Source organism: Cetorhinus maximus, chromosome 4 (genome assembly GCF_964194155.1).
Source record: "Cetorhinus maximus chromosome 4, sCetMax3.hap1.1, whole genome shotgun sequence".
NCBI lineage: Eukaryota > Metazoa > Chordata > Chondrichthyes > Lamniformes > Cetorhinidae > Cetorhinus > Cetorhinus maximus.
Window position 1 is genome coordinate 128,498,104 of NC_135882.1, and position 18,363 is coordinate 128,516,466.

The window sequence follows — 18,363 nt, forward strand, 5'->3', positions numbered from 1 at the left end:
GCGGCACAGTTCTAACAAGACTTCCCTATTTTTTAACTCCAACCCCTTAGCAAGTGCAACAGTGGCGGACTTCTCAACATTCACCGCTGTTAGCATTGGAAGATCTGGCCTAATATTTTGGCAACACTGGTAAGGAGACAAACCGTACTTGCCCTGTTCACACAGATCCCAGATCCCTTGTGGAGGGCATTATGCTGTTTGTGATTCCTCATTGGCACAACTTCAAGTGCAAAATCCCACACAAAGTCTGTGGGCAAAGTGCAAGTGTAATCGACAGCTAGTTCCCTTGATTGGACACTGACTGCAAAATTCGGGGCCATTATTTCTACTGTAAAATCTAGCGAGAAAGGTGGGGATGGATTTGTAAGGCGACAACATTTAGAGGATTTAGGAGAGGGAAAGGGAGGTTGGAGATTGGGGGTAGTTTGCAAAGATAAAGGGAATAATGTTGGGTTTTTTTGAAGAAGAAGTGAAACCAACAATTTTGAAGGGAGGGGGCGGTATAGCTTTATAGCTGCACATGATTTAAAACGACGTTTTTGCACGGAATTTACCGTTCTTGCTGGATTGTCTCTATAGTATCAAGCAGGGTTAAATGTAAGATTCAAGATGCAACTTGTATGCACTTTGAAATAAAAGAAAATAACAGTTTAATTTTCTCATCAGTTACATTAACTTTATGACGATGAACAGCCGTACTGAAAGTAGAATCTCTCCTTTTGCCGGAATACAGAACAAGAGGTCGAAAAAACTTTATAAAAGCATTTGTAGAAAAAGGCAGGAGCAGGCATGTGGCTGGTCGCTGTCCATGGTACCTATTTATCATCATTACAAGTTATGTCACCATCCCTACTGTAACGGGTTTAATCTTTCCAGCTATCTCGAGCCTCGATTTACACAGGATTCATCTGTAAGCGTGCTAATGATTATTATTTAAGACTGTGACGATACAGCGAACTCACATTTAGCTTTCAGTCTTTCTAAACGTTTCACTGTTACTGTGACAACCGAATGTTTCCATTGGAGGAAGCAGCCAGGGGTCATGTAGTCAATTCGAAAAAGATTTAATTGACTCGTACAATTTATTTGACAAAGATTCTGGCAGACTTCCATAGAAGACTAGGTCTTCATGCATTCCTTACATTTCTCCAGACATTAGTTTTACACCCACACTGACTGTTTCCATGCAAAGTCGGTGCAAGAGGCTGAATTAAATGACACGCTCGGAAGACTCTGATTTAAACCATGCCAGTGTTTAGGTAGGCGAATTTCATTACAGATGAATAATACATTTATCTTCACCCATCGAGCAAAACACGCTGCCTACCAATGTGACAGATACCCATTTACATCAACGTGTTCTTTAAAATGCCAAGACGTATATCAAAATTTGGAAAAACACGACCGTTTGTCTACTCGCATCATTTGCGGGGAAACACCCTTGTTTAAACTTAGTATTATACAACCTCTCAGTTAAACTGTGGGGAGAAAGTGTTGACCCGAAGATTGATTGAACGGTGTCAGTACTTTAATGTGTAATTCTCACAGAAAGCAAGGTAAGTGGGATCCGAGTCTTGCTTTCAGCTACCTGGTCGATCCAGTAGCTCCAGAGCCCGTGGCCTGAATTTCTGATATCTAACGCTGTGAATGATTACGTTCCAGCAACTGTTTGAAGGCAGGATCCAAAAGGCGAAGAACGAGAAGTCACACCATTTGTTACCCAAGACGTTTCCTACCACGAACACAGCGATGGAACTGAATGAAGCTGTGAAAGCGAGGGTCAGAGTCGCTATGGTTTTTGCAGATTTGATATCGGGAGACGAGCGTCGGAGCAAATTGCTTTTCGCCAGAAGTTTCCTGTGTTTGGAATATTGCCGAATACTGCTGAAGGATAAAATGTTTATCGCCACCGTCCCTCAGAGCAACGTGAAATGGAAAGCTGGGGAAAGCAGCAGAACTTTCCAGCCATTCTGAGGTAACCTCCCAGCCACCAAGGCGAAGTTACACATACGACTGCACAGGTTATACTGGGGCACGATCTCCTCGCTAAAAGTAACAGAGGGGACACAGGAAGAAACTGGCCAAGCAGGAGATGCTGATTAGAGACAATGTTCTCTTCCTGGGAATCATTGCCTCTTTCTGAAGGGGCTTCAGAATGGCGACGCTTCTTTCTATGGTCAGCAGAAAGATGGTACTGATGGAGACCAGAGTGTAGCCCGCGTAGACCGTCCCAACCACCGTGCACAGCTGGAAATAATCGCTGAATAAAGTGCCCACCTCTCACTCCACGTCGACGGAAAATGGGACCACCATCACGCCTACAGCCAGGTCCGCCACTGCCAGAGAAGCCTTCAGATAACCCTGAGGGCTGCAGAAGCGCTTGCAGCCCAATAAGACAACCAGGGTTACCAAATTGCCAAGCAGTACAGCAATGGTCAGTAAGAGCATGAAGATGACCACTGCCATTTTGCTCAGAAAGGTACTGCAGCAGATGCTGCAGTTGCTTTGCTGTGCTTCATCCACCAGGACTTCCCCCGAACATGTCCTGCTTTCCAAATTTGAATCGCCAGAGGCGAAGATCTGAACGATTCTAATTGATTCCACCGACTGGGCTCAATCAAAAAATGTAACTGCTCGAGGAACTAATCTCACCTTCGAATGGCCATCATTTTCCATAAGAAAATCATTGATACCGATAATAATAACAAAAATGCGTACTTATTGGCCTTGAAGCGAGATGTCAAACTTCGGTGGGAGCGCGCCAACCAGAAATCATTTTACAAGGTGGGCTCTCCAGCTTCCTTAAACAGCACCTCCTGGCCAAACACTTTACCGAATTCATTGCGCAGTTTTATATTTTGAACCTAAAGCAAACCAAGTTGAGGCCGCTCAAAACCACTTCAACTCGGGCCTTAACTCAACAAACAGAAGGATCTCCCATCAGACATGCTTGCGACGGTATCCACCTCAAATCCCAGAAGCAAAAGAATAATCACCCAATCCCCATGAGGAAAAACTTCCATTACCGCCTTTCCAAGTGAGGCTTCAGGTATTTAAAATAAAAATTACAGCCACTGCCAGTTCCCTAACCCATTGACGGCTCTGAAGAAGAGTCATACCGACTCGAAACGTTAACTCTTGTCTTTCTCTCCACAGATGCCGTTAGACCTGCTGACTTTTTCCAGCATTTTCTGTTTTTGTCCCTAATCCACACTCCAGTCCTTGAGCGGCTCCTCTGCATCGTCACGCTTGCGGCTGAGGGTAACAGACAAGCCCCGAATGTCGATAGAGGGTGATGCGATTGGATGAAGAGGGCGGGAATTCGTTGTTTGCTGCCTCAGATGCTTCTTCAAGGCGAGGAGACGCTGAGGGTTTGCTGCTTTCTTCCTGAGGTGCAGCTTCTTCCTTGGTGAACCAACTGGGCGTGTGGTGCTTTTCTGAGATGCAGACGAGAGCTGCTGAAAGATTTCTCTTCAAACAGATGTGTTGTTGGAGAATTAGTTTCATTTCCACACATGCTCACTGTCTAAAACAACAGAGATATGGACATTAGATTAAATGTATGAGTAGAACAGTAGAAATTTCTAATATAACAGGAAAATACTGTGGATGCTGGAAATCTGAAATAAAAACAGAAAGTGCTGGAAGGACTCAGCATTTGTTCTGAAGGAGGGTCAGATTGGACTTGAAGTGTTAACTCTGTGTCTCTCTCCACAGGTGCTACCAGACCTACTGAGATTTAGTCAGCACTTTCTGTTTTTATTAAAAGTAGCAATAAGTGCAATAAATACTGGCCTAGCCAATGATGCCCATGTCCCATGAATGAATATAAATAAAGTAGAAACTTCTCAAAGTGTCACAAAGCTGAGGAATACATAATCAGAGCGATTAAAGTACAGATGATGTTAAAATTTAAGAATGGGTGTTTGAAAGAAAGAGCATTGAAGGGAAATGAAATCAGAGTGGCTACATTGAATTAGCATTATTACTCATGTGGAAGGCAGACACCGGTATATCTAGGTTGGGCTAAATGACCTGTTTCCATGTTTTACTTTCTATGTAATTCTCTGAAAATGGAGGCGCTCTGTTGTCACTGGTTAGTCATTTTGAGTTTTCTGTTTGCCAAAAACCAACAGGCCCTTTAATAGCAGCTGCAGCCTTTAATAAATGATATTCCCCACCCTAGTGGCTGATAGCAAGCTCCCACTGCCAGGCTTGTTGTGAACACAAACCTCGGGAGGTTGGCACTGCGCCGTTATCAGGAAGTACAATGGATAAAGGTTGAGGGCAATATGGCTAGCTCCTCCTGCCAACTTTTTGACATATCTATTGTGATTTCCCGGAGGTATCAGAAAAGTTGGGAAAGTTAAAGGTATTAATTAGAGGCAGCATCATACAATATATAATATCCCTCTCCTGCTCCTCTTTCTTACCTTCTTATGCCAGAAGAGAATCAAGTGATATGAGGATCGGCAGGGACAGTGGGAATATGGTTAAAGATCAGCCATGATCAGGTGATGGCGTAGTGGTATTGTTGCTGGATTAGAAATCCAGAGACCCAGGGTAATGTTCTGGGGACCTGGGTTTGAATCCTACAGAGGATGAAATTTGAATTCTTAAAAAATCTGGAGTTTAAAGCCTAATTCCCTAATGTCTCTTTAGGGAAGGAAATCCGCCGTCCTTACCTGGTCTGGCCTACATGTGACTCCAGATATGGCTGGCTGACTCTGAAATGGCTTAGCCGGTGACTCGGTTGTATCAAACTGCTACAAAGTCTCAAAAAAGGAATGAAATCAGACGGATCGCCCAGCATCGATCTAGGCACTGGAAACGACAATGGCAAATTCAGCCCTGTTGACCCTGCAAAGTCCTCCTTACAAACATCTGGGGGCTAATATCAAAATTGGAAGAGCTGCCTCACAGACTACTCAAGCAACAGTCATCCTCACTGAATCATATCTTACAGATAATGTCCCAAACACCATCATCATCCCTGGGTATGTCCTGTCCTGCAGGACAGACACAGCAGAGGTGGTGGCACAGTGGCATACAGTTGGGATGGAGTTGCCCTGGGAGTCCTCAACATTAGCTCTGGACCCCTTGAAGCCTCATGGCATCAGGTCAAACAAGGAAACCCCCTGCTGATTACCATGTACCGCCGTCCCTTAGCTGATGAATCAGTGCTCCTTCATGTTGAACACCACTTGGAGGAAGCACTGAGGGTGGCAAGGGTGCAGAATGTACTCTGGTTGGGGGACTTCAATGTCCATCACCAAGAGTAGCTCGATAGCACCACTATTGACCAAGCTGACCAAGTCCTAAAGGACATAGCTACTTGACTGGATCTGCGGCAGGTGGTGAGGGAAATACTTACGTGACCTCATCCTCAACAACCTGCCTGCCGCAGATGCATCTGTCCATGACAGTATTGGTAGGAGTGACCACCACACAGTCATTGTGCAGATGAAGTCCCACCTTCACATTGAGGATATCCTCCATTGTGTTGTGTGACATTACCACTGTGCTAAATGGGATAGACTTCGAGCAGGTCTAGCAACTCAAGACTGGGCATCCATGAGGTGCTGTGGGCCATCAGCAGCAGTGGAATTGTACTCGAACATGACCTGTAATCTCATGGTCTGGCATATCCCCCACTCTACCATTACCATCAAGCCAGGGGGTCAACCCTGGTTCAATGAAGAGTGCAGGAGGGCATGCTAGGAGCAGCACCAGGCATACCTAAAAATGAGGTGTCAATTTGGTGAAGCTACAACACAGGACTACTTGCATGCCAAACAGCATAAGCAGCAAATGATAGATAGAGCTAAGCAATACCACAACCAATGGATCAGATCTAAGCTCTGCAGTCCTGTCGCATCCAGTCGTGAAAGGTGGTGGACAATTAAACAACTTACTGGAGGGGGAGGCTCCACAAATATCCCCATCATCAATGATGGAGGAGTCCAGCACATCAGTGCAAAAGATAAGGCTGAAGCATTTGCTACAATCTTCAGCCAGAAGTGCTGAGTGGATGATCCATCTCAGCCACCTCCGGAGGTCCCCAGCATCACAGATGCCAGTCTTCAGCCAATTCATTTCACTCCGCATGATATCAAGAAATGGCTGAAGGCACTGGATAGTTAAGGCTATGGGCCCTGACAATATTCAGGCATTAGTACTGAAGACCTGTGCTCCAGAACTTGCTGCGCCCTTCGCCAAGCTGTTCCAGCACAGCTACAGCACTGACATCTACCAGGCTATGTGGAAAATTGCCCAGGTATGTCCTGTACACAAAAAGCAGGACAAATCCAACCCAGCCAATTACCACCCCATCAGTTTACATTCGATCATCAGTAAAGTAATGGAAGGGGTCATCAACAGTGCTATCAAGTGGCACTTGCTTAGCAATAACCTGCTCAATGACGCCCAGTTTGGGTTCTGCCAGGGCCACTTAGCTCCTGACCTCATTACAGCCTTGGTTCAAACATGGACAAAAGAACTGAACTTCAGAGGTGAGGTGAGAGTGACTGCCCTTGACATCAAGGCAACACGTGACCGAGTGTGGCATCAAGGAGCCCTAGCAAAACTGGAGTCAATGGGAATCAGGGGGAAACACTCCACTGGTTGGATTCATACCTAGCACAAAGGAAGATGGTTGTGGTTGTTGGAGGTCAATCATCTCAGCTCCAGGACATCACCACAGGAGTTCCTCAGGGCAGTGTCCTCAGCCCAACCACCTTCAGCTGCTTCATCAATGACCTTCCTTCCATCATAAAGTCAGAAGTGGAGATGTTCGCTTATGATTGCACAATATTCAGATCCATTCGTGACTCCTCAGACACTGAAGCAGTCCATGTCCAAATGCAACAAGACCTGAACAATATCCAGGCTTGGGTTGACAAATGGCAAATAACATATGTGCCAAACAAGTGCCAAGCAATGAATATCTCCAACAAGAGAGTATCTAACCATCATCCCTTGACGTTCAATGGCATTACCATCACTGAATCCCCCATTATCAACATCCTGGGGGTTACCATTGACCAGAAACTGAACTGGACTAGCCATATAAATACTGTGGCTACAAGTGGCTAGGAATCCTGTGATGAGTAACCCACCCCCTGACTCCCCAAAGCCTGTCCGCCATCTACAAGGCACAAGTCAGAAGTGTGATGGAATACTTTCCACTTGTCTGGATGAATGCAGCTCCCACAACACTCAGGAAGCTTGACACCACCCAGGACACAGCAGTCCGCTTGATTGACACCATTTATGATGGAAGGAAGGTCATTGATGAAGCAGCTGAAGGTGCAAATAGATTCATAAAATTATCCTATTTAAGAGCTGCAGAGATCCAGTTAGGATCAAGATTCTGAAGGGGGAGTTAAAAGCTTCTGGCTAACTTTTTAAATCGCCTGTGCACAATGGTTCACAGCAAAGAATCAATTCAATAAGTATCGTCTTGGCACTGTTTTCCTGACTGGTGGGATTATTCCTGCCAATATACTGTTGGAGAGTATTCCATTCACTGGATCCCCATTGGATTAGTTCAGGGTGCTTTTCAGGGTCTTTTAGGACAGGGAAAAATGCCCACATGGAATGTGTGAGAGTTTCATTTCAATTGTTGACTTAATTCTGGAATATTCAGGAGATGCAAATTCTCTCCCTTTTTAATAAAGATAAAAACTGAAAACATTGGCCCAGAATCTTTGGATCAGCAGAAATGCTGGGCACATTGTTGCTGCTGCAAAGTTGTATGTGCCTCAATGGGACTGCCCATTTTTAGTCAGGACTTCCCATCCCTTTGGAAGCAGAAAAGGATCAGCACAGTCTAGTATAAGGGTCTGGCACATATAGGGTTAATGTGGGACTGAGTACAGTATCACCCACTCAGTGATGTAAGACAGCACATGATCCACACCCAAGGTCAGTCTAGTGTTGGACAGAGTCCAGTGTACCAGCAAGCATGGAGACAGCTCCTAGCTTGTAGCCTTTACTGTATATTTGTAAATAGTTCTAAGAGTCAATAAAGACTTACAGTAGCCTACGTATGACTATGAAGACTTCTCCAGACCTGCCAAACAAAACCAACACCCCACAACACCCAGCCTCTCCAGGGTATATCCAGCGAGCACAGGCGAGTTGAAGGAAGAAAAGGACACGCCGCCTTTTTACAACATTAGCTACCATATTCAGATAAGTTTTTAAAAGTCTCAAGTCTTTTGATGTATGAGTGTGGGTTAGTGAATGGATGAGTGAATGAGTGAGTGAGGGGGTGAGTGAGTGAGTGAGTAATTGGATGTCTGAGGGGGGGTGAGCGAGTGAGTGGGTGATTGAGTGAGTGAGTAATTGAATGAACGAGTGGGTAAGTGGGCAGTTAGGTCAGATGGGGTAGTTGGGTTGGGTCGCGTTGGGCTCTTGGGTAGGGGGGGAGGTGTCAGGTTAGGGGTACTCAGGTCGGATTGGGTGGGCAGTCAGGTTGGGGGGGCATAGTTGGGTTGATAGGTAGTTGAGTTAGGGGTTATTGGGATGGGGTTAATTGGGTTGGTTAGGAAGTCGAGTCGGTTGGGGTAGTTGGGTAGGGTTTGCGGGAAGTCGGGTGAGGTGGACAGTTGGGTCAGGAGGAAAGTTGAGTTGGGTGGGAGTAGTCAAGTTCGGTCAGGTGGGAAGTCTAGTCAGGGGTTAGTTCGGTCAGGGGGTAGTTGGGTCAGGTGGGCAGTCAGGTCGGGTGGGCCAGAGCCAGGGTCAGTTGTGGCACTCAGTTCAGTTACGCTGGCTGATCAATGAGTTAGATCAGGTATTAACCAGCGTAACATTTCCAGGGTAAGTATCTAGGTAAGTCCTACGTATATGGCCCAAGTCTCGAACACTGATTTGGGCTATTAATTTGGCACAGTATTTGTCAACATTGATAGCATTTTCCAATTGCAGCTGCTAGATGGCAGTGTGAGCTGGTTCTTTAAAAAAATACTTAAATGTTAGGCAAAGAAGAGAAATAGCTCAAGTTAGCATTGATGCCAATTGTAGACATTCACCCAAAAAATCTTTCTAAGGATTTTTCATACGTTTCCAGAAAAAGGAACGTTACACAGGATCACTGATTAGATCTTCTTTTTAAACAAAGGAGCACAAAGAATTGCATAGATAACATGACACAGAAACAAGCCATTCAGCCCAACTAGTCAATGTTGGCGTTTATGCTCCACTTGAGTCTCCGCCTACCCTTTGTCATATCACTTTATCAGCATAACCCTCTATTTCCTTCTCCCTCATATGCTTATCCAGCTTCCTCTTAATTCGATCTATAACATTTGCTTCAGTTTATCTCTGAGGTAGCAAGTTCCACATTCTCTGGGTAAAGAAGTTTCTTCTGAATTCTCGAGTTGATCTCTTGGTGGCTATCTTAATATTGATGTCCTTTAGTTTTCGTCTTCTCCACAAGTGGAATCTCTCTCTCTGTCTACTCTATCAACACCTTTCAACAAAAAAAAATCTCTAAATTCTCAGATGGCACTAATTTCAGGCGAAATAGTCAATACTGAGGAGGATGGCCACAAATTACAGGAGGACATTAATAAACTTGCAGAGTGGGAAAATACTTGGCAAATGAAGTTTAACACAGATAAACGTAAGGTATATTTACATTTGTAATACATTTTGGTGAGAAGAATAGGGAGGTAATTTATTACTTGGAAGGTGAAAACCTAAGTGGGGTAGAGGAACAAAGGGGTCTCTCCAAGTACTAAAACATCAATCGCTAAAAGTTGCGCCACAGGTTAACAAGGCCATAAAAAAAGTTAACCAAGCTTTAGGCTTTATTTCTGGAGGTATAGAATTGAAAAGTAGGGAAGCTAAACCTGTATTGAATCTTAGTTAGACTACATTTAGATTACTGTGTGGAGTTCTGGTAGCCATCTTATAAATAGGATATAGAAGCACTGGAGAGGGTGCAGAGAAGATTTACAAAGATGATACCAGAAATACGTGGGCATATCAGGAAAGGATTGACGAGCTACGTCTCTGTTGTCTTGATAAATGAAGGTTGAGGGGTGACCTAATGGAAGTCTTTAAAATTATGAAAGATTTTGATAGAGTGGATCCTTGTGGGGAACAGTATAACTAGAGGCCATCAATATGAGATAGTCACTAAGAAATCCAATAGGGAATTCAGCAGAAATTTCTTTACCCAAGGAGTGGAGAGAATATGGAACTTGCTCCCACAGAGCGCTTGAAATGAATAGTTTAGATGCATTTAAGAGGAAATAGGCAAGCTTTTGAGGGAGAAGGGAATAGATGTTTACAATGGTAGATCTAGACGAGAACAGGTGAGAGGAGGCTCGAGTGGGGCATAGACACCGGCATGGGCTAATTGGGCAAATGCCCTGTGTTATATATTCTATGTAATCCTATCAATAATCTTAAAGACCTCTCAGCCTGGTCTTTTCATGAAAGAGAAACACATTTAAAGGTCACTGATTAGATTTTTTTTTAAAACAAAGGAGCACATCAAATTGCATAGATTGGGGGAGATGGTGGCATAGTGGTAATGTCACTAGACTAGTAATCCAGAAACCCAGGTTAATGTTCTGAGGGCAAGGTTCAAATCCCACCAAGGTAGCTATGAAAAACTATGGAATAGGAGGCTAATTTCAGAAATGGTGACATGAAGCTATTATTGATTGTTGTCAAAATCCTATCCAGTTTACCAATGTCCTTTAGGTAAGGAAACTTGCCATCCTTAACTGATCTGGCCTACATGTAACTCCAGACCCACAGCAATGTGGTTCACTCCTAATTGCACTCTGAAATGGTCCAACCAGGCATTCAGTTCTAGGGCAATTAGGAATGGGCAACAAATGATGACCTTGTCAGCAGCAGCCACATCCCATGAAAGAATAAATAAAGAAAAATCACAGGACACAGAAACAGGCCATACAACCCAACTAGTTAATGGTGTTTATGCTCCACTTGAGTCTCCACCTACCCTTCATCAATATTACTTTATCAGCCTTTATAACCCTCTATTTCCTTCTCCCTCATATGCTTATCCAGCTTCCTCTTAATTAGATTTATAATGTCTGCCTCAGCATATCTCTGAGGTCGCAAGTTCCACATTCTCTGGGTAAAGAAGTTTCTTTTGCATTCTCGAGTTGACCTCTTGGTGGCTATCTTATATTGATGTCCTTTAGTTTTTCTCTTCCCCACAAGTGGAATTTCTCTCTTTCGGCCTACTCTATCAAAACCTTTCATCAAAAAAAATAAATTCACAGATGGCACCAAATTGGGAGGATAGACAATACTGAGGAGGACTGCCACAAATTACAGGAGGATATTGATAAACTTGCAGAGTGGGAAAATCATTGGCAAATGAAGTTGAACACAGATAAATGTGAGGTAGTACATCCTGGTGGAAAGAATAGTGAGGTAATTTATTAAATGGAAGATGCAAGTCTGGGTGGGGTAGAGAAACAAAGGGATCTCTCCAAGTACAAACATGCCAATCACTAAAAGTTGTGCCACAGATTAGCAAAACTATTAAAAAAAAACCAAGCACTAGGCTTTATTTCTAGAGGGTTAGAATTGAAAAGTCAGGAAGTTATGCTGAACCTGTGTCAAACCTTGGTTAGATCACACTTGGAGTACTGCATACAGTTCTGGTCACCATATAATAAAATGGATACAGAAGCACCGATGAGATGCAGAGAAGATTTACAAGGAAACGTGCAGGTAATATATGTAATATAAGGAAAGGATTGACATCCTTTCATCCTTTCCTGATTGGTGTAATGTTGCAGTTCCTGTATTGTCCTTGTGAATCATTTTTTCACTCTCTTCAGTGCCTCTATATCCTTTTATAATATGGCATTCCGAATTGTATACAGAACTTCGAGGGCAGGATTTTCTCTGTGAGTTTCTGAACCCCACTGTCAGGCTCAAATATGGGTCAGAAGCCTCACCACTTGGGAAACGGTCACTCCAAATGTGATTTTTCCTGGAGCAGCCAATTAATGACCAGAGAGCGGGTTTGCCATCCAATTAGTGACAGCGGGCAGGCTTTCGAAGCTGGAGAGCCTATCATATCTAGCTTGAAAGCAGCAGCAGTATGCCATGGCAGGTAAGCAAAAGAGAGAGTGCTTCAAAATGGAGGCACCCTCTCTCTCTAACATTTTAAAAGCTTAAATAAAAGTGGCATTCTATTTGCAGTCAGGCCATTACTGTGGGGATGGGTGGGGCGGGGGGGAGGGTGGGACTCCTTTATAGGGTTAACTATAGCTGATACTGCACCCAAAGATGCAGTCCTACACAGATGTGCAGTAGCTTCATGGGAAAACCTCCTCCTATTCTCTCTTAAGAGGACAACATACCTGTTCTCCTACCTGCCACTCTGTCAAATGTCCTTACTGTCGCACAGCCAGCTGGGCTAGAGTGCTTTGGCCCACGCTAAGCTGATGCGTACTGCAGCTCGGCCCTTTATGTCCAAAGGTGCTTGAGGTTGCCTACCACAGCCATCTGTAGTGATATGGGATAGTGACATCACTTGTCCAAGAAGTTGAGAGAACAGGAGCATTGATTAGCTGGAGCCCTGTTTGATTATGGGCAAATAATTTGTCTTGCAGAATTATACTGGAAGTCCAAAAACAGACTTGGATTAGAGAGAGCTGGTGGTATGTGCCAACACTTGGTCAGTGCTAGTTCATGAAATATGGATTTCTGTTTAAGAGTTGATGCTTAAAAGATAAAATGAGTGCTTTTCTATACTAAGGAGTGCAAAGAAATAGATAAATTGTCTATTGTTTGCTAATCTATTGTAAAGAAAGCCACTTCTTGGCCCAAAGCCTTTCACAATTGGATAAGAGCGTTGGTCTAGTAGGCAAGGTTAAAAGCTAGGAATTTTCCGCTTCCGCCCATGGCGGGCGTCATGATGGTTGGGAGCAGACGCTATCGCAAGAGCAGAAAAAGCAGTTTCACATCGGTGGGAAAACAAGTTGTAATCGTCTGCTCCTGACTTCAATTGCGGAGTACATTTCCTGCTGCAACACGTCGGGAATGTCGTTTTAATGTATTTGAATATCGTGCATACTTATTATAATGACTGATTGTCAGAATCACCGCCCCCCCTCACACTGGATCAACAAGCCACGTTGGCGTCTAATTAGACTGATGTGTTTCACAACCATATAGAAGCGATCTGCACCTGGCGACCTGGGCTTTGCTCATGATTTTGAGGTTTGTTTGTCAATCTTGCACCGCGTAGTGCTTGCAGCACCTCAGATTCAGTGCCAGTCTTCCCAGGCAGCATCACATCGAGGGGCATCACATGCAAGGCTCCACCTTCCAGACCAGCGGTAAGGCAAGGGTGGCTTGTAATGTGCTGCAGGGCAAGGGCTCGACTCGGGGAGGGGGAAAAGTGGACAAAGGCAAGGGAAGGGGCCGCAGGGAAAGAGCTCGACTGGGAGGTGGGGGGAAGAGTGACCAAGATTGCCCTCAGACACATGACTAGGGAGGTATGGGGTGGAATTGTCCTCTGAACTAGAATGGGGAAGAGTGTTTTGCAGAGAGACATAAGTGAGTTAAGGCCAGGATGGGAGGATGGTGGAGTGAAGAAGTGCTTCAGTTTACATTGCTGATCTTGCAAAGACTGTCCTTGTTGCAGTCCAGGGATGGGAAGGGCATATCAGTCCAGTGTTAGTCATGCTCAGTGTGTTGTGCGCAGGACGTAGTCATAACATCAGGCGTGTCAGTCCAAGGGTTTCTAGCATCATACTGGGCCGGAGATGGCACAGCCAAGGGAGGCCTCTGCAGCCTATAGATGGGGAAAGGTAGTATAGGGGCATTTGAAGGTCTCACCGTGGGAGTCTCTATATTTCACTGTGCAATAGGCCTCATGATGGGGAGAAGTGAAGTCCACATGGGGAATAGACACATCCATCTAAATGTAGGGAGGTGCTGGCAGCATTGTATTGTCATTGGACTAGTAATCCAGTGAATCAGGGTAATGCTCTAGGGACCCTGGTTCGAACCTGACCCAGGTACAAATCCCACTAGGCAGAATTCAATAAAAATCTGGAATTAAAAGTCGAATGATGACTGTGCAACCGTTGTTGATTGTCGTTAAAAATCCATCTGGTTCACTAATGTCCTTTAGGGAAGGAAATCTGCCATCCTTACCTTGTCTGGCCTACATGTGACTCCAGACCCACAGCAATGTGGTTGACTCTGAATTGCATAGCAAGCTATTCAGTTTTATCAAACCGCTGTAAAGTCTAATAAAAGGAATGAAGCTGGACAGGCCACCTTGCATAGACCTAGGCACCAGAAACGACAATGGCAAACTCAGCCCCATCAACCTTGCAAAGTCCTCCTTACTATCACCTGGGAGCTAGTGCCAAAATTGGGAGAGCTGTCTCACAGACTAGTCAAGCAACAGCCTGACATAATCATACTCAGGGGATCATATCTTACAGATAATGTCCCGGATATCACCATCACCATCCCTGGGTATGTCCTATCCCATAGGCAGGGCAGACCCAGCAGAGGTGGCAGGCAGCACAGTCATGTACAGTCAGGAGCGAGTGGCCCAGGGAGTCCAGATCCCATGAAGTCTCATGGCATCATGTCAAACATGGGCAAGGAAACCTCCTGCTGATTACCAATTACTGCTTGCACCTCTCATCTCCCTCCCTCAGCTGATGAATCAGTGCTCCTCTACATTGAACATCACTTGGAAGCAGCACTGGCAAGGGCATAGTATGTACTCTGGGTGGGGTCTTCAATATCCATCACCAAGAGTGGCTCGGCAGCACCACTACTGACCAAAGTGGCCAAATCCTAAAGGACATAGCTGCTAGACTAGGTCTGTGGCAGGTGTTGAGGGAGCCAACAAGAGGGAAAAATATACTTGATCCCATCCTCACCAATCTACCTGTTGCATATGCATCTGTCCATTACATCATTGGTAGGAGTGACCAACCCACAACTGTTGCGGAGACAAAGTTCCGTTTTTAAATTAATGATGCCCTCCATCGTGTTGCATGACACTACTGCCTTGCTAGATGGGATAGATCTTGAACAGATCTAGCAACTCAAAACTGGGCCTCCAGTAGTGCACATGAGATGATGTGCACCAACAGCAGCAGCACAATTGTATACAACCACAATCCGTAACGTCATGGCTTAGCATTGTCCCAACTCTGCCATTACCATCAAGCCGGGGGAATCAGTCCTGGTTCAATGAAGAGTGCAGAAGGACATGCCAGGAAGTGCACCAGGCATACCTAAAAATGAAGTGTCAATCTGGTGAAACTACAACACAGGACTACTTGCAAGCCAAACAGTGTAAGCAGCATGCAATAGATAGAGCTAAGTGATCCCACAATGAATGGATCAGATCTAAGCCCTGCAGTCCTGCCACATCCAGCTATGAATTGTGGTGGACAATTAAACAACTCACTGGAGGTGGCGGATCCACAAATATCCAGATCCTCAGTGATGGGAGAGCCCAGCACATTAGTGCAAAAGATAAGTCTGAAGCATTTGTTACAATCTTCAGCCAGGAGTGCCAAGTGGCTATAGGCCCTGACAATATTCCAACAATGTTACTGGAGACTTGTGCTCCAGAATTAATCATGTCCCTAGCCAAGTTGTTCCAATGTAGCTACAACACTGGCATCTACCTGGCTAGGTGGAAAATTGCCCAGGTATGTCCTGTACACAAAAAGCAGGACAAATCCAACCTGGCCAATTACCACCATATTAGTCTACTTTCAATCATCAACAAATTGATGGAAGGGGTCATTGACAACACTGTCAAGTGGCACTTGCACAGGAATAATCTTCTCACCGATGCTTAGTTTGGGGTCCACAGGGCCAGTTGGCTCCTGACCTCTAAGATAAAAGTAAAATACTGTGGATGCTGGAAATCCGAAACAAAAACAGAAAATGCTGGAAAAATTCAGCAGGTCTAACAGCATCTGTGGAGAGAAAGACAGTTAACGTTTCGAGTCCGTATGACTCTTCAGAGCTCACAGCATTTTCTGTTTTTGGCTCCTGACCTCATTTCATCCAAACGTGGGCATAAGAGCTGAACTCAAGAGGTGAAGTGAGAGTGATGGCCCTTGACATCAAGGCAGCATTTGATTCAGTGTGACATCAAAAATCCCTAGCAAACCAGGAATTAATGGGAATCAGAGGGAAATCTCTCCATTGGTTAGAGTCATACCTAGCACAAAAGAAGATGGTTGTGGTTGTTGGAGGTCAATTATCTCAGTTCCAGGACATCACTGCAAGAGTTCCTCAGGGTAGTGTCCTCGGCCCAACCATCTTCAGCTGCTTCATCAATTACCTTCCCTCCATCATAAGGTCAGAAGTGGGGATGTTCACCGATGACTGCACAATGTTCAGCGCCATTTGCGACTCCTCAGACACTGAGACAGTCCATGTCCATATGCATCAAGATCTGTACAACATTCAGGCTTGGGCTGATAAGTGGCAACTTACATTCAAGCCACACATATGCCAGGCAATGATCATCTCCAACAAGAGGGATCCAATCATCTCCCCATGACATTCAATGGCATTAACATTGCTGAATCCCCCACTATCAACATTCTGGGGGCGCTTACCATTGACCAGAAACTGAACTGGACAAGCTATATAAATACTGTGGCTACAAGAGCAGGTCAGAGACTGGGAATCCTTTTGTTGAGTAACTCACTTCTTGACTCCCAAAGCCTGTCCACCAACTATAAGGCACAAGTTAGGACTGTGATGGAATAGTCTCACATGCCTGGATGAGTGCGGCTCAAACAACAGTCAAGAAGCTTGACACAGTCCAGGACAAAGCAGTGCACCTGATTGGCATGTCACCAACCACCTTCAACATTCACTCCCTCCATCACTGACGCACAGTGGGAGCAGTGTGTACCATCTACAAGATGCACTGCAGTAACTCTCCAAGACTCCTTCACAGAACCTTCCAAACCCACGACCTCTGCCACCAAGAATGACAAGAGCAGCAGATGCATGGGAACACAACTCGCTGCAAGTTCCCCTCTAAGCAACATACCATCCTGACTTGGAACTGTATTGTTATTCCTTCACTGCCATTGGATTAAAATCCCGGAACTCCCTTCATAACAGCACTGTGGGTGTGTGTCTCTCAGCTGGTGGAGGGTGCAAGTGAATGCCATCATGGTGCATCCTCTGAGGCATCCTCCTTGGAGGTGGGTTGGAGATGGAGCCGTGGCCACTGTGTCCACTGTGGGCCTCCGCCTTTACTTGCTGGTACGTGGAATGGAGAAAAGAAAGATTTTGTGGATTCCTAAGTAGGCTCCTTAATTAAAACAATGTGATACTCTGTGTGAGCGTCTGACAGCAGAAGACTGGAGGCATCCTCACTGGCTTGCTGAGGGAGTCTTATTAAACCTTCAACACAGGCACAGTCCTGCTCCTCCTTGGCTAACTCAGCAACCTCCTCCTCAAAATAGGTGAGGACTTGAACGTCCAGAATGTTGCCCCTGGCCTTGGCTTGCTCTCTCTTATTGTGGGCGTTTTTGTCCTGCAGACAGGCAGTAGGATTGAGTGTCATCCCAATAGGTGCATGAGCAGCTTAGGAGCATGCATGCCTGTAGCAGCTCCTGAGACCTCCACAGTAAGTGATTAACATGCAGGATGTCCCGCAACTGATACAAGATTGAGAGCGTGAAATGGCTGGCACACATTCAGTGCACATGTGCCATCTGCTGCCGAGTTCTGCAACCCAAACCCCTGTCTGGTATCCCTGTGCACACTTACACTGCTTGATGCCCTTACGAGTGTAACTTTGCAGTGAGTAGGCAGTGCCACCTAACCTGGTGGAATGCAGCAGGTCATTAATCCTCCTCCTGCACTGGTGGGCAGTTCTCCTATGGGCCTGATGAGCGCTAACCTCCGCTGTGACCTCTGCCTAGGCTGCCGTGGTTAGACGGGAGGGCCTCCTGTTGCCATTCCTCGGAAACAGCACCTCCCGCCTTTCCTGGATAGCCTGGAGAAGAACCTGCAGGGTGGCTTCGCTGAACTATGGGGCCATGAGTTGCCTGGTCTGCAGCATCCCGATCTCAGCAGAATGTGGAGCTCCTTGCTTGCAGTGAGTGAATGGCTGTCTGGCTGCCCTTTAAATATGGCCCCTGGAACTTTGTCCTTTAGAGGTAATGGTGGGGATGGCAGCTTCTGCCTGCCCTGCCCCCACCGTGAGATTCGATGAGCTCCTCGTGGATGCATATGTAATGAACTGAACTGTGTAAGATCACACATGATCAGCCATCCCACCGCACAACGGGAATCACTCACTTCCGCACCCGCCATTGAACTTAGACCTCTATTTGT

The 18,363-nt window shown here is 45.4% G+C and overlaps 1 protein-coding gene across 1 annotated transcript; it reads right to left on the reverse strand.

Annotated features, from left to right (window-relative positions):
* Nucleotides 1-1,580: 1,580 nt before the first annotated feature.
* Nucleotides 1,581-2,842, reverse strand: LOC144680094 (putative G-protein coupled receptor 45). The gene is given in 3 exon segments (XM_078541240.1): nucleotides 1,581-2,067; nucleotides 2,069-2,607; nucleotides 2,834-2,842. Coding segments are annotated over 3 exon segments (1,035 nt in total).
* Nucleotides 2,843-18,363: the final 15,521 nt, after the last annotated feature.